General features: G+C 39.5%; 1 protein-coding gene across 2 annotated transcripts in view; it reads right to left on the bottom strand.

Annotated features, from left to right (window-relative positions):
- Window positions 1–15,624, bottom strand: part of bsnb (bassoon (presynaptic cytomatrix protein) b) — an 87,259-nt gene extending 71,635 nt beyond the window's left edge. Inside the window, exons 1-2 of one of the 2 annotated variants that reach the window (XM_023954763.2) lie at window positions 15,270–15,624; window positions 8,157–8,541 (exon numbers count right to left, since the gene is read on the bottom strand). In XM_023954763.2, coding sequence (XP_023810531.1) covers window positions 8,157–8,541; window positions 15,270–15,448 — 564 coding nt within the window. In that variant the 5' untranslated portion in view covers window positions 15,449–15,624. The remainder of the gene's footprint in view (window positions 1–8,156; window positions 8,542–15,269) is intronic. The other variant, XM_023954764.2, reaches the window with a different exon arrangement.
- Window positions 15,625–16,303: the final 679 nt, after the last annotated feature.

Here is a 16,303-nt window from a genome sequence, read left to right as displayed (position 1 = left end):
ACCTTTTGAGAAAAAATGTGTTGATTCTTATATAGTTTTACTAGCAGTCATCCCTTCTGCTATCTTGTGACCCTTACATCCCTACCATGAAAAAGGTGGAGAGGATTTCATGTAATCCATGGACACCAGTGAAGATCACAAAACATTGAAGAAAAAAGGTTCAGTGCACTGTCTAGTGGGGTCCAGATGGGGTCCCCCATCTGGACCCCACAAGACAGTACGCTGAACCTTTTTTCTACCTATATAGCACAAGGGTTAGTTAGATTATGATGCGTTTTTTCTTTACTGTATATTCAAAAAGCATCTTTAAAGCCATAGCAACATTTCAAATTGTTATTTTCTGTTGGTATCGAGGCTTTTTTGATAGTGAGTTTATTTTTCCCTGTTTTGTCCTGACACACCTTTCTACAATGGTTTACCGCCACATCTGTGTCTCAGTGAATAGTTTCAGCCCCTTGTGTCTCTCTGGAAATGTGTTATTCTTGCACAGATCGAGAACATATTTTCCACCGAATGTTATGATACAAAATAATCTGAAAAGGGTTTAAAAACAGAGCTGCAGTGGGAGGCAGACACACGTCAGAGGAAGATAGCACTGCAGATGTCATAGTTGTACACGAAACGTCCCGTAGTTGTACTTCAGGCAGTCGCTGACAGGTGTGAGACATAAAGCAGCGCATTACACCCCTAAAAAGGCTGAGTAATGAAGTAATTTAGATTCAGAAGCAACCTCCAGCTAATGTGTCTGGTGGAAACGGCCCTGCACATGCAGCATCACAGTGCAGTACATGTACCAGCTGAGAACTGCAGTCTATCAATGCCTTACAAATTGAGCTGAGGGCATTGAAATTCCATTCCATGCTTTTTTCTTGTCTTTCTGTTCGTTGGTCTTTCTACCGCTGCCCGACTCACATTCGACCAAATAACCAAACAGAAAGAATCTCATAAAAGTCAGCAGATAAGACAGTTGTTTTTTGTCTGAGGGAAATAAACCGAGGAACTACTTTGTTCAAGTCGCTCATTAAATGTTTCTCACTCACTGCAGTCTTAGGCAGCGCGAGGCGTACAGTGTTTTTAAGGAAAAAGCAGGCAGTGCAAAACAGTAATATTATCGTCTTTATAAAAGTAAACAGGAATTCTAACCAACAAATGTACTACTAAAACTATTGCTGCAGTGGTTTTGCCTCTTTCATGTTTAGTTCCTCAAGTCTATGTTTCAAAGACTTTATCCAGCTTTAAGGCAATGGAATGGTTAACAATTTGCAACCAAGCATTAAGTCTTTAACTTATTATTAATATCATTGGACTGCTTTAATTTTTGTTTTCAAATCTTGAAACTGAGTTACTTTTTTAGATTTGACTAGATTTGATTCAAATCAACTGTTGCAAAAATGGATAAAATCAATTTATTTATAACAATACATGTTAAACAGTTGTTTAACAGTCCTAATTGCTGAGATATCGTTAAATAGTTACTTCAAAAGAAGAGAAAATGATTTTGTTTGGCCCCAACTAGACATAGATAAAACTTCAAATAGAGCAAATTATAGGGTAGTAGTTAAACTAACGTGTCTTTGATTTAGTTTCCGGCAGATTTTGCTGCAAAGTATTTTGGTATATACAAATATCTCAGTGTATGCATCTCAGCTGGATTCCTGACCCACTTGTGAATCCACTTAAAGTTCCAGACCAATCAGTTTTTGATTTACTCGTAGATAAACAAAGTATGTAAGACTTAAAATACACCATAAGCTTTCAACTTTTAAATTATTGGAGTCAGCTGAGACCATTTCTCCATACAAGGCACAGGCTGGTTCCCAGTATCAAGAAATATCACAAAAAATCCACAACTTAATACCCACACTTCATTCTAGTTTCAGTGTTATTTACACAAAACATTTATTTATTATTATTTATTAATGCACAAAATGAAGTACTAACAATCTAATCATAGGGAATTGAATTCATTACTGTTTCCAAGATAATGAAAGAATAAAATTCAAATGGATTCACTATAAATAATGACATACACAAACCAAACTCCAGGCACAGTTTTTGTGCTATAGTTAAAAAATGCTACTGCTGTTCTACAAAATGTTTTTCTGGGTTAAAGCAACAAAACGGCCAAGACCCATTTTTCATCCAGATACAATGCCTCTTTCTGCATGAAAACCTTGGGATTGAGTAAACTCTTGGGATTTATGTAAAATGTTGCTTTGACATTTGCCCCCCGCCAAACCCTGCTGTACACTGAGACCAAAAGCATTTAGTAGCTTCCTTCAGTGGAGATCTGGTGAGCTCTTTAAAACTGCCAGACAGCCTTGGCCTATATTTTAAAGAAGCTATTTCTTATCTGATTAATAACCCACACAACTTGCTTTGTTCCCAGTAAATTGACCTAGCAACTTAGCACAACCCAAACGAAACATGGGACAGTGTAAAAGTGTCATCAAGTTTCACACATTTGTATGATGGTGAAAATGTTGGGAACTGAAATGTTGGACAGACAGTAAAGAGCCTTGGAAAAGGTATCTTATCCTGTGTTTGCCAGAACTCAGTCCAAAAAACATCAAGAGATGTTTGGATGCTTGGAGAACCCAAGACACAACTCAGGGCAGTATGTTCTCACAGACTTTATTCTACAGTAGCTGCGTTTACATGGACAAACGCCTGATCAGAATAAAAATGTGTCATGCAAACACGCCGTGTTAGTCTGCCCCGATCAGACTCGTATCAGACTCGTTAAGATCAAAATATCTTTCCGATCAACACAGGTGGGTTATGCCGATTGTTGATATATTGTGCATATAAACAGTTTATTCTGATCGTGGCTCACTACTGCGCTGGTTTTACGTCACGCATACGGTGTGGCGCTCCAGAGAAAGCTTTGGAGCGCCAACAGGACCGGTCGCCTTTCTTTGATCTTGTTGGTAAATGGGAGTAACTCCAGCCGCTGAAAAACATGTTGTTGTCCCAAGCATGAACTGGTGCCCATGGTGAGGGAGGATGGGAACTTTCACTGGGGGGATCAAATTATGGCATCCAAAATGGTCGACCAGGTTTGAAGCAAGAAACCACAGAAACACTGATAACAGCTGTGGAAATCACCACACTTTGACTAATAGCCAGGCAGTGTAGGAACAAAACCCGCAACCTTCCGATCAGAGGAAAGCCACTCTACATCATAGCCACCTTGGTTATGGTGTAAAAATGGCTGCTAATAATATAGTATATTTTTGATCAGGTGAAAACCTCAGACAGACAACACCTTTGGACCAAAGAACTGAAAATACTGGCTGCCTACTTTGAAAAAGGAGAAAGCAAATGGAGAACCACAAACCAGTGTGCCTCAGAAAGACAAAGATAGAAATGCTACCAGAATGAAGCAGGTTTAAATCACTCCACCTACAACAGCACGACACACAGTTAACAGCTCTGTGGGGAAAAAATAAAAACAATTTACTGGGAACACAAAAGCATTTGGGTCTAAAGCCTAACAGGAAATTTGTGTCATCAGTTTGACTGACATTAATTGAAAAAGCTTAAAGTTACATACAATAGGCATTAAAAAGACTTTGCTTTAGACTTTTTTATTTTTAATGACTCGTGGTCTCGCTGCTTTAAACCATGACATTTTGGGGCAGTTAGTGTGCTGTAATATACAAGTTACTTAACATGTAACAAGTAAAAAAATGACGTTAAAATTCTATAGAATAGAATATAAGGCCACTGTTCCTATAATTAGGAACAGTGGCTTCAAGGTGCAGTACGAATCATATAAATAAAAAACAATAATAAAAAGCCACAAAAGTGATGTTACTTTATTACATTACTTTTGTAACGTGTTAAACATTGCAGCTCCGTTTGCATGTAAATAAAATGGAGTTTAAAGCAAAACTGGGAACTGAAAAATGGTCCCCATTCTAAATAAGCAGTATTTGCTGAACAGCATGTGATCTAACATTAAACAGTGGCTATGTACTGCTTAAAAACATAGCATTTTCTTTATGATATAAATCTGTAATATACTTAATAAATAGTTTGTGCCTCTATGTGTTAGACATTATGTTCGTTGCTTTTTGTATTCAGAATTCTCTGCCACGCCTGATACGTGGGGGGGGCTAACACAGAGTTTTTGTGTAGGAGCATTTTCTAAGCAGTTGGAGTCAAACAGAAGAGGAAACAAAATTTCCAAGACTTTTTTCAAATGAAGAAACTGAAAATGTTCTTGGTTTTGTCTCTTAGACACATCTCCATAGTGGTTTAGCAATGCTACTGCTTTCCCCTTCGAAAAGTCGTGTCGTCCCGCAGTTTTTCAATAAAACGTCTTCGATACAGAGCTACTTTTTTATCTGTTGTTTTGTTCTTTTCAAAGTCCTCTTTCTCTTTGTAGGCAGGGAAATAATTGCAGAGCATTTAGAAATATATGTGTGAACACTGGCCTTGATGGTTCGTTTTTAATGATGCGTTTGCGTCCTCTCCTGCTGTCATATAGTTTTTCCCACAGCTCTCTCTTTCAGCTGTGGCTTCTCAGGAGTCAGCCTCTGCTGCAGACAGAAAGAGGGTAGGCTCTATAAATAGAAATTGGACCAATTATAAAGCAGATGTTCTCCTGTATGATGGTGGGAGCACAGTGTCTGGGGAGTGTCTGTGGTAATTTCGTCCATATTTCTTTGTGCTTTTGCTGTTGTTTCAAGTTCATCTTGAGAACAGCTAGCCTCCCCTTTTACCTTCCCTGAAAAGTCTTCTTTGATCAAATGCCTTTTTAGTACTTTTCCCCTCAAAAACTAACATTTGTTCAGTTCTGAAATGACCTTTGACAGAAGATCATCTCCTCCAAAACAAAAGCTCACGTGTGCAGCTCTCTTTAGGTGTTATTGTCAGACTAAACCCCTAACTAAAACGTTTTCTTTAAGCTCGACTTTGAGCCGAGTGAGATTCTGTTGTGAAAGGAGATAAATTGCATTTCTATCACCAGGTTGTTTGGATCCATCTTCTCAGCCTTGATCTTCATCCCTCACATCCTTCATGTAAGCAGAGATTCTTTCATGATCAACATCACAGAGAAGGAAACTACGTATTTGCTGAATGATCTTTACAGTCCCACTCTGATCATCTTTTGATCTATTTTCAAAGCGTTCCCAGTGGTCTTTTAATTATGATTATGCAGTTTTCTGCCAAAATAAAAAAACCTGTGTTGTTTTCTAGAACATAGATTCTGTAGAGCGGCAGGAGCTCATTAGGAATTCACCTCTGACCTTACTCTGTCCCCGAAAGCCCCTCACACCTCCAACACAACATTACCGGTGCAAAAAATGGCGAGCAACATCGGAGCTGTCCAGCCGAACAGTTCGGATCCAGATGCCAGCCAAGATGAGGAAAACAAAGACGTACATGGATCTACAAGTGGATAATAAGAATGAATGGAGAATGGAGAAGAATGGAGCGGAGCAGGAAGCTTGTGACTTGACGATGACAGCTTCTACGTCACAACTACAAGCTTTTTCATTCTGCATTTTTTCCTCTGCTCCTGATTCACAATGATTGGAATAAAGAAATCCTCAGGAATGCAATTTTACAACTGATTTCTTTCATATATGTCCACCATTGTGAGAAAAACGCTGCAAGAACATCACCAAAAACACGGTTCTACTCCAAGCTCTCCGCGGGTGACCAAGCTTCTCCCCCTATCTCTAAGGGAGAGCAGCCACCCTGCGGAGGAATCTCATTTCAGCCGCTTGTATCCAGGACCTTGTTTTTTCGGTCATGACCCAGAGCTCATGATCATTGGTGAGTATTGGAACAAAGATCGACCGGTAAATTGACAGCTTTGCTTTTTGGCTCAGCTCTCTCTTCACCACAACGGACCGATACAGCGAGCGCATAACTACAGACGCTGCTCCAATCCTCCTGTCACACTCCGGTCTTCCCTCACTCGAGTCGTGAAGAAGACCCCAAGGTATTTAAACTCCTCCCCCTGGGGCAGGGTCACTCCACCCACAGAGAGATTACAAACTAATCCCATGACTATTTTTTTTTTTTTTATAAAAACTTTCCTAGTGAGGTTTTAATCATGATTATGAAGTTTTTAACCTAGCTCCTATTTAAAGTATTACTAGGTAACAGCTCAAATATGTTCTTTCATCTTTAAGAAATCCTAAATTCTACCTTCAAGCATTTATTTGCCAGTTTGGGATGAAGCTTTAGTCACACATGCCTGGGCACTGCTCCTGACCTCATCACACTTCCAATCATCCAAACTGTTGTCATCACATAGACTGGCAACAACGTGGCCTTCATCAGTTTCACCAGTGAGTGAGTGATGAGCGATAAGGCTTTCTGAGGCATGCCGCAGTCCGGCTCAAGCCCTATCCATGTTAAGTAGGTTATTGGGGTATATCTTCAGGTCCACGGGGGCTGTGTCTTTTCCCCCTCCCTGTCTTTCCCTGACAGGCACATGAAGGCTGAGAAGAAAAGTACCCACCTCCGCTGTTCTCTTTACTGCCGCTCTCTCCTTCACTCCTTGTAGTGATCTATTCTCAACTCTCTGTCTTCGCTCACATTTCCTTCTCATGCTGCAATTTCCCACATGTTCTTTTTTCCAGCGTTTACTGTCTAGCACCTTCTACACAGAGACTACATACCAATGCTGACATGTGTACTGCATCCAGTAATATCCACTACAGCTACTTAGAGAGAGTCCTATTTAAAAAATGACACATTTTGCTTTCTATTGCCTGATATTCTTAGAAGCTATGGCTGCTCTGCAGGCCTGTTGAACTGAAATTACATTGCTGCAGTTGCTAATGTGAGTCATTGAAGTTGATGTGAAACTTTGTGGCAGATGACACAGTTAGACTTGACTCACAGTAACAGTGAGGCACAGCCGTATTCCAAATTAGGAGTGATTTATTGCAGGGTTGAGGCAGCAAAGTATTTAAGATGCCTTTTTAATCTGCTGTGATGAATGTTAATGTGGAAATGTGTTGTTTTTCAGAGGTGCCCTAAAAAGTGTTTGCTTAAATGCACACTTATCTGTGTTTAGAGATAGACTAAAGTGCAACACTTAAAAAAACTTTTGTTTTTTTGCTTAGAAAGTTTAAAAAATTACCATCAGCTGTACAAGAGGTACCTTTACCTAAAGTTTACAAATTTTCATAAAAACGAACGAGAAAAGCTTTGTATTTTCCTCACGTTCTAGCCTATACCACATACTTTTTTGCAATAAATCAGATAGTAAAAAAAATAGGGGTGTAAACATTCATTAAACAAAGATCCAATTCATTCACAATTTGTATTTGCTGAACCGATTTATAGTCAATATTTGTTTATTTTGAACGATCCGATTGGATCCGATTCTCTGACCTAAAGTGGATCCAGATCATCTTTATCCAAACTTCCAGCAGTGAGACTCAGACAGAAATTCCTGCTGCTGAACAGTGAAGTTTTCCAGATTCTTGGATTTCTTCCAGATCATCAAGTGGAAATGAAATATGTGTCCAAACAAACAAGTAAACAAGAATGAATGTCAAATCCATTCACATTTTAGTTTCCTAAAGTTCAGTCCACTGTTTTTTTTCCACATCCAAAGAATCCAAAGAGAACATTCTTAGAACATTCTATACACTGGATGGTCACATGACTTTATACAAAGTCCACACATTGGACTGGAATGATAGACGGATCCATGTTTGCTGATGTCATCACGTGTCTTGATCGTTGTTATGTTATAGCGAAATAAACTTATCGCGTCTCAATCCAAATGGTATTTTCCAAGATTCATAATTGTATTATGTTATTTTGAAACTTTTTTATTATGGTATGGGTCGATTCGATTAACAACTTGTCTCAGACAGGTTGATCTGGTTGGGTTGTAGGAACATGAATCTATTTATCAATTACATCAAGAGTAAAAATTTGTTACAACATCCAGAAATCAAAACAAAAAGCTTTAATTAAAAAGGAGCACAAAACAACCTCTATGCAAAAAACAACTGGCAGCAGCTTATAGTTTAAAGTTGTATTTTCCAAAACTAAAGAGGCATTTTGCATTTCATTGACTGATGTTTATCTAGAACCAAAGAAAAGGTAAAAATTGTAATGATGTCAGTTCTATTTGTTGTGTCAGAAACCAAAGCCAAATAAACGCAGCTTACCTCTGTGAGGTGAGGGTTGGGGTTGAAGCCACACTGGTTGCACACCATGGAGTGGCACTGTGTGCAGGTGTTGAAGCTCAGCTTGTCATCCCCAGCTGCCATCAGGTCAGTGTTTTTGCAGACGGGGCACAGCTTGCTGCTGGGCATGGGAGCGATTTGAGGCACAGAGTAAGGGGAGGTGGGGACATTGCCGCGGTCCGGGGACACAGAAGGAGATCTTCCACTCCTGTTGCTACCCAAATCCACCTGGAGGTTCCTCCTGGCAGCGTGGCCTTCGCCCTGCGTTCCTTGAGGTGCAGCATGCTGGGAAGCGTCATGGGAGGCTAACCTGTCCCCTGTTCCATGACCGCTCTGACCTCCTGGTTTAGGGTCTGATGGAGGTGGTCTGGCAGGGGCGGGGTCAAGGAATGAAGGAAAAAAAAGAGAATTAGATGTGTGACATTAGTTAGGATCGTCAAGGGCTTGGCAGAAATAATGACAGATGTCTAAAGCTGCTTTTATTGGTCGAAACATGTTGATAAGCATCTTATTGTTGAGAGGTTGTGTCACTATTGATCAAAGTTTAGTAATTAGTTTTATCTGAATTGAAGGGGAGTTTTCTTTTAGATGTACTTGTAACTCACAATTGAGTCGGTGATAAAATACATTTTGTATTTAATGATTTGTATTATTTCTGATAAGATCTTTATGATTTACTTTATTACCCTGTTTTTGGGGCTGTACAGTGGTGCAGTGGCCAGCGCTCTTCTCTCACGGTGATAACTGGGACCTTTCTGTGTGGAGTTAGCATGTTCTCCTCACACATGCATGGATTTTCTCTCAAGCTTCCTCCCACACTCCAAAAAAAAAAAAAAAACATGCTTCATAGGTTAGTTAGTCACTCTAAAATGCCCCTACATGTGACTGTGTGGTTGTGTGGCCCTGTAATGGACTGGAGGCCTGTCCAGGGTGTACCCCACCTTTGCCCATCATTAGCTGGGAAAGGCTAAAGTGAGCCCTAAAGGGATGAACTCGGCTTGGAAGATGGATGCAGATACTGTTGTGTTCTTGTTACACAAGACTATTTCTACAAAACAAAAACAAAAATATACTACAACTCATTGCTGTTCTCTAAATCCATGAAGATATGCACAGCTCTCTACATGCAACAAATATGTCTACCTAGCATGCAAGATGCAAAAAAAAATGTAAGCAATCCATCTATTTTTTGTACATTCCTTTACTCATTTTGGGGAACACTGGAGCCAATCCAGCTACACACCCTGGACAGTTCCCCAGTCCATTGCAGGGCCACACAACTACACACATTCACACCTAACTGACATTTCAGAGCATGTTTGTGAACTGTGAGAGGGAGATAAAGCACCTGGAGACAACCCACACATCTATGAGATCATGCAAACTCCACACAGATGGAATTTGAACCTTTTTGTTGTAAGGTGAGAGAACTAACCACTACACCACTATGCGGCCCTCGTGGGTAATCCATTCTAGTATTATTATTATTACCATTTACTTGGAAAACTGCACACTTATTTTCCTACACTTGTTTTTTTATTAAATCCAGACTAGTTTTTAGCCACGATTAGTTTGGTCGCATTTTGGGTTGATAAGGAGAAGAATGAAGGTTTTCCCATAAACAATGGTCCAGGAAAAAGGGCTTTAGTTACATGGAGTAATCCAGAGGATCTACTATTGTGCTCTTATAAAAAAACTGTAGCTTAACCTGTAACAAACAACTTATCTGAGCTTCATTTAAAGTTTTCCTAGATTATTTTAGAACAGCAACCTAGAACTTCCAATCCTTTTCAGGGTTTATAATTAAAAAAATGTCATCTAATCCAATGGGATCATATTTAATTTCTATTTAAGAGGAATTGTGAAACAAATTAAATTCAAATTGGCATTTATTCATTTAGCAAAAACAAACAAACAAGTATTTCATGATTTATTTATCATTTCTGTGACTATTTCCTTTTAATATTTTAAGCTTTTCTTTCACTCATGACAGAACAATACTAACTTCTGTAGATTTAAGCAGAAACAACACTCTTTGAAGTATTTTTTATTTGAATCAAGAGAGCTTGTTTCACCGAAATAAAGTCAAAACAATTTAAATCTTGTAACATCTCCCATCTTTGATCACAGATGCAGCAGCTGCCCTGAATCTATATTTTGGAAGAAAAAAAAAACATTCTAACAGACAGATTTATGTCATATAAGGTGAGTACCGGTAGTTATTGATTTGATCTGCTCTCATCATGATCACCTCTGGAAACATTTTATACTTGTCAAAATAGAACATTTTTGTTTTATGTTATCAGGTCAACAGAATTTCTGAAGGCCCATGGCAAAAATGTGGAAAATATCAAAATGCCCAAACTCTGCACCTTCATGCAAACAGGAATCTGAGGCTTCAGTCCAAAAGGACATATTAAGTAACAGAATAAGGGGCTCAACAGGAAACATCCTGCTCCCAGCACGACAACTTTAGGACTGTTCCCCTTGGGGTTTTATCATTCTAGTTGTCACAAAACAGTGACATGTTCTTAGATTTATATAAGGCCTGCTGGGAAACGTGGAGATATTTGTGGGTTTAAGACACTTTTACTATCTTGAATTGTTCTAAAATGAGTTAGATTTGTTCAAATATAAAGCGAAAACGTATCATGTTTTAAATGTTTAAAGTTCTGTATGGATTAGTAGAACATATATAAATAAACATACAATAAATAATGTAATAATTTTGTATTTATAAATACATATAAAAATAATAAATGTACTTTAAAAATTGCTTTTACACGTTTTTTGTCCTTTGCGTTTCTAATTTCAGTGTAAAGACAGAAAACAACTCCCTACTACAGAAATGTGATGGGACACGGACTTGACAGAAAATTGAACTGCCTTTAAATTGACAGGTGTTTTGAAAAAGAAGCATTTAAAAAATGTTTGAGCATCCATCAATCATTATTGCTTCATGAGACAGTCTACAAATCCCATCTCTTCACATATAGACCGTTAGAGCTATTATTTTAACAATTCCCCAATTAAGTGTTACACAGCCTAATTTTAATTCTGATTTGCATATATATGCTGTCTTGACAAGACACAGGGAGGTTATGCGAAGCACCAACCATTTAAATTGCAGCAGCATCCAGTGCAGACTCCTGTGTCTTTGTGTAAAGCCTCAGGCGGGGTTATTTAAGGGGAAAAAATGTAAATGGAAAAACACCTTTTTCAAGAGATGTTCTATGCATTGGCAAACAGGAGCCCAAGGACCATGAATTCCTATCTGTCCATCTAAAGCACTAAGACTCCTGTGTGTTTTCATGAAGCATTTCAATGATGACAATCAGCTGGATTTGAAACACCAACAAAACATCCCAAAAAGCAGCAGAGAGATGCTTCAGGCGTGAATTAGAGGTATTTCATGCTGTCTTTTGGACATGCAATTGAGGACAAAGTGAAGGACAAAATGAACAAGCAGGGAGCAGAAAATTATAAGAATTGTATTCTACAATTCTGCTCCCTTCTAAACCTGAAAATGTTAAATATTGTGAGACAAACATGTAAACATATTGGACAATCAATAATTTTCATGAAAGGAACAAATAAATAAATAAAAAATGTGGTGAGTGGCGGGAAATCAAACATTGTTTAAGGCCTATCATAGTTTCTGATTCTTTCAGAACAGAGAGCTTAAGTCTGAAGATGTAGAGTTAGGAACGATGCTGGCTTGACTCTTTGCCTTCAGTCAGGGGATTTTTATGTACTTAATATACGGTATATGTGTATATATATATATGAATAAATGACAAAAAGTGGTAGATGCGAATTAAAGACAGCAAAACGCTCCCATCTATGTAAATCTGTAACCTTGCAACCTGTCCTGTATGCAGAAACTTTACTGATGATCAGAAATGCATTTGGAACGATTCCATAGATATGGCCTATAAAGTCTACAGTGAACTCATTGTTGGCAGTGAATTAATAATGACGACATACTGCCTGAACAGTATCATAGCAGTTGTGGGTTTATTAACTGTATATTCATTCTGGGTTAAAACCAGTCGAGCTTAAAAAAAGACTTTGCTGGGTACCTTTCCCATACTGAAGAAGGTAGCACTCATTATTGATGTAGTTATGAACAAAACTAATAAGAAAGTGGAGGAGCAGAAATTCCGGGAAAATATTACTTGGTTGATGTTTTGAGGTCATGCTCTCTTGGAAAACCTCAGTTGTGTGATCATTGTCCTTTTGAGTTTGACTGAAATGACTAACGAAGGAATTGTTACCAACATTGTCCAGCCTCTAATGGAAATGCTGGCCTCTGAGATTAAGAGCCTTTGACTTGCAGGGCGGCGTGCAGCACCCACACTGCATGATTTGGACAGAAGAGGCTAAAAGAACAGGACAGAGAGGCGTTGCAGATGGAACAGCTATTGAAAGCAGTCCCACTCATGGAGCAGACCGCAATTCAAAGTGTAAGCAATAGATTGATCCATTGATGTACGTGACATGTGGACAGCGTACTCAGCTAGAAAACCTATTAAAACTGCTGGAATAATTTGGGAGACCTGCACCAAAGTAGATTCAATGGTTAGTTTGATTAGCATAGAAAAGACGCACTGACACAGACGTAAAAGTGGATTATGTGGAATGGTATTGTGGCGTTTGAAGACAAAAATAGTTCTTTTAAAGACCCACTCCAATCACCTGGATCTATTGGACAAGCATCCCAGTGGTCTTTTACTTATGGTTATGTCATTTTTAGCCATAATCAAAAAACCTATGTCGTTTTCTAGGACGGCCCTTTAACCCCTTCCCCATTGCTGAGAGCTCTGTTTCTCTCCTGCTAGCTTACAACAAAAATAAGGAGCAATATTGGATCTATTTGTCTGCAAGTGGAGGCATCAGAATGGAGCAGAGAAGGGAGCTTGTGGCTCATCCATCAGAGTGTCCACATCAGAACTTAAGTCTTTTTTAAACTGCATTTTTTCATCTGCTCGTGATTCACAACGATTTGAATAAAGAAATACTCAGGGATAAAATCTTAAGTTTAATTCTGTTCATTTATGTCCTCCATCATCAGAAAAACACCTCGAGAACCTGTTAAAAACACCATTTTCAGTGGAGTGGGTCTTTAATGCCAGCAGCATAAAGACTATCGAGAAGAAACTGTTGTCCCTACAATGGCAGCTAGCTAACAAGTCTTACTTAACCTCTTTCTCATTTTAGAAGGCCAAATATTACAAGTGCCACAGTTACCTTAAACAAATCAGCTACTGGCTCTGTCTGAATTCCCACCCTGACCCCTAACTACTAAAAAAAACTGTATAGTGGGACTAAAACGGCGAATATCACGTCATCGATTTCACAAAGTTAAAATCTATGAGATATCAGTGTTTTGGGACGATTATTTATGAGTCCACTGTCTTCTTAAGATGAAAACTTTGATGGTTTATTAAAAAAATCCATTTAAATCCTTTTTTTTGGCAAAATTGTTCCAACACAATGCATTGTGGTCTATATTCGCCGATCTAGTAATGATCGATGCACACTGGTTTTTCGTAGAGACTTCTGGGAATTTTCTAGGGCACTGGATTTTGGAATTGTAGATTCACTACAAAATGGCGAACGCACTATATAGTGCACTATATAGTGCACTATATAAGGATTAGGCTGGAAATTCTGACATAGCCTCTGTCTGATCATGTGATGCTTTCTCCCTTTCCCTTTGTCCATTTCTCCTAATGACTCTCTGTCTTCTTCTAGGGCTTGCTATCCATTTATCAGATACCAAAAAGAAATCAATACATAAAAGCATCATAACATGACATTAGCGCTACGACTCCTTAGACAATCCCAACTACAAACATACTGACTGCAAACGTGAGCAGGCTGCATTAGGAATGCTTACAATCAGGGAAATAAGAGGCAGCAGTTTATGAATGAAGTGCAAGAATCGGCTCTACTACAGAATGGAAAAACACTCTGAGTTACACATACATGTACCCGCATTAACATGCACTACACTCAGCTGCATCTTGAAGTCAAGATGCAGCTGTGTGTCTATTTGTGCACACTCACAGGTCTACAACTGTTGAACTGTGTAATCAAGGCAATATCAGATCTTGTTAAGAGGATAATCCCTACCACACAGAAAAGACACCCTGGCACACCGACATAGTGATAACACTCCTGATCTAAAAGGGGCTAATGCTTGATCAGACTCTATTGTATTAGCATACAACTGGTTTTAATTAAGAAACTGCCAACAAGAGGAATGCTGTCATGTGAGATCGCCATGCCACTGCAAGTGGGTCTCAGCTTATGGTGTCTGCATTTCTTTAAAAGTAATGCAGCATCGATTTCCCAGCAGGGAGAAAAAACTATCAATTTCCTGTATATCTACAATGATAAGAATAATTGAATGAAAGGGCATGGAGATTTTACTGATGCCTGCTGCGTCTGTTTGGGTCTCTCAATGACGTTGGAGACATCTGATGGGAGCGTTGTCATCTTACACAGTCCTCAACATTACAGGTGTGAGGTGTGTTTTTCACAATTACCCTGTATTTACTGCCCCATCGTGTCAAATAAACCTGTAATTCAACCGACTGAAGCCCTCTACTCTACGTGAGATGCGGCGCACTTCGCATCATTTACATTTCTAATTTATTTATCACCTTACGCTATGAGGACGTCAAAATTTCAGAGATCCATTACAAAACACTGGCGTTGGGTCATTTCAATGGACAAATATGCTCCTTTTTTAAGAATAGCCTGTGATAAACTGAAAAATGGAACGCTGTACAGTTACGTTTATTTTTAATATTATTATTATGAAGGATTTAATATATTATAATTGTGACACATTTAATTGTATCCATAATATTGCTTACTAATCGGGCGTTGCTCTCAAAAACAACCGAACAAGTCTGAAAGGAGGACTGAACTGCGTTAATATTCAAATAAAAAATTGAGAGCCGATTGAAGTCTGCACGCAGTCGGGTGGATTTCTCTGTAGCTCCCCTCCACGCTGCCATCTCACAGCCTTCTTCATCTGTTTGCCCCAGTCGGACGGAAAAGCCTCCGAGCGAGCGCGTGTACCTGTTAATCCCCGGCCTGGGAGCGGCTCCGCTTCCCCCGGCCGGCGCACCGTTGCTCGGCTTGAGGAGCTGTCCAGAGCCCGGTGGTGCTGAAATGGAAGTCGGAGCCCCCGCTGCAGGGACGGCGGGGCCGGGCTGCCCTGCCTGTCCCTCCCCCTCCATGCTGGCCTCGTTCCCCATCCCCTCGTCGATGGTCTCGGCGGAGACGAGCTATGTTGTGGATGCTTCTACAGCTGTAATAAAAACTCAAAGGAAACTCAGCGGTGCTCCCCTTCCGCCATCATCACCTACAATTCAGCATCCTGCACGGAGCACGCGCACTGAGGGAGAAGGGTGCGGGAGCGCGCTGACGTTATGGGTGGCTCGTACGTGCGCGTTCACAACGGTGATTTGTGAAAAATGTAAGCTAACACCCCAAACTTGTTCCGCTATGGCAGTGTCAAGTGAAACGTGTCCCTTTGGAGCACCTGATAGCACGCTTAGGCATCATTTATCATTGCAATAATGATGATGATAATAATAATAAATGAATGGGAAACAAATCCATCATCCATTCATAACGGGGCTCCACAGTGGAGCAAGCCAGACCTTTCTGTGTAGTTTTTGAATGAATTATACACAGACGGAAATTGAGTTTCTATGATATGGAAAGTTTAAAACATGGTTTCTCCTTTTGCTGTTTGTACCGTTGCAAGATAAAGGATATGAACCCTTTGGGATAACTGTGGAGCTACATCACCAGATAAATACAATTTGCTTAAACCAATACAACACCAACATTTTCAAAGTTACAATATTCCTGTTTTTATTGAACAAAACATGTGAGGATTCAAATTGCAGGGTGGAAAAAATTTATGAACCCTTGGACTTAATTACTGGTTGACCGTCCTCTGTTAACAATAACTTCAAGCAAACATTTTCTGAATTTGGAGTTTAGACCTCTGCACAAGGGTCAGGAGGACTTTTGGATCGTTCCTCTGAACAGAACTGTTTCAGTTCAATGATGTGTAGTGTGCATTGCTGCCCTGAGGTCAT

This window comes from Oryzias latipes, chromosome 5 (assembly GCF_053564925.1).
Source record: "Oryzias latipes strain Hd-rR chromosome 5, Olatipes_Hd-rR_3.1".
Taxonomy (NCBI): domain Eukaryota; kingdom Metazoa; phylum Chordata; class Actinopteri; order Beloniformes; family Adrianichthyidae; genus Oryzias; species Oryzias latipes.
Note: the sequence above shows the minus strand (reverse complement) of the source record. Positions and strands in the feature narration are given on the sequence as shown.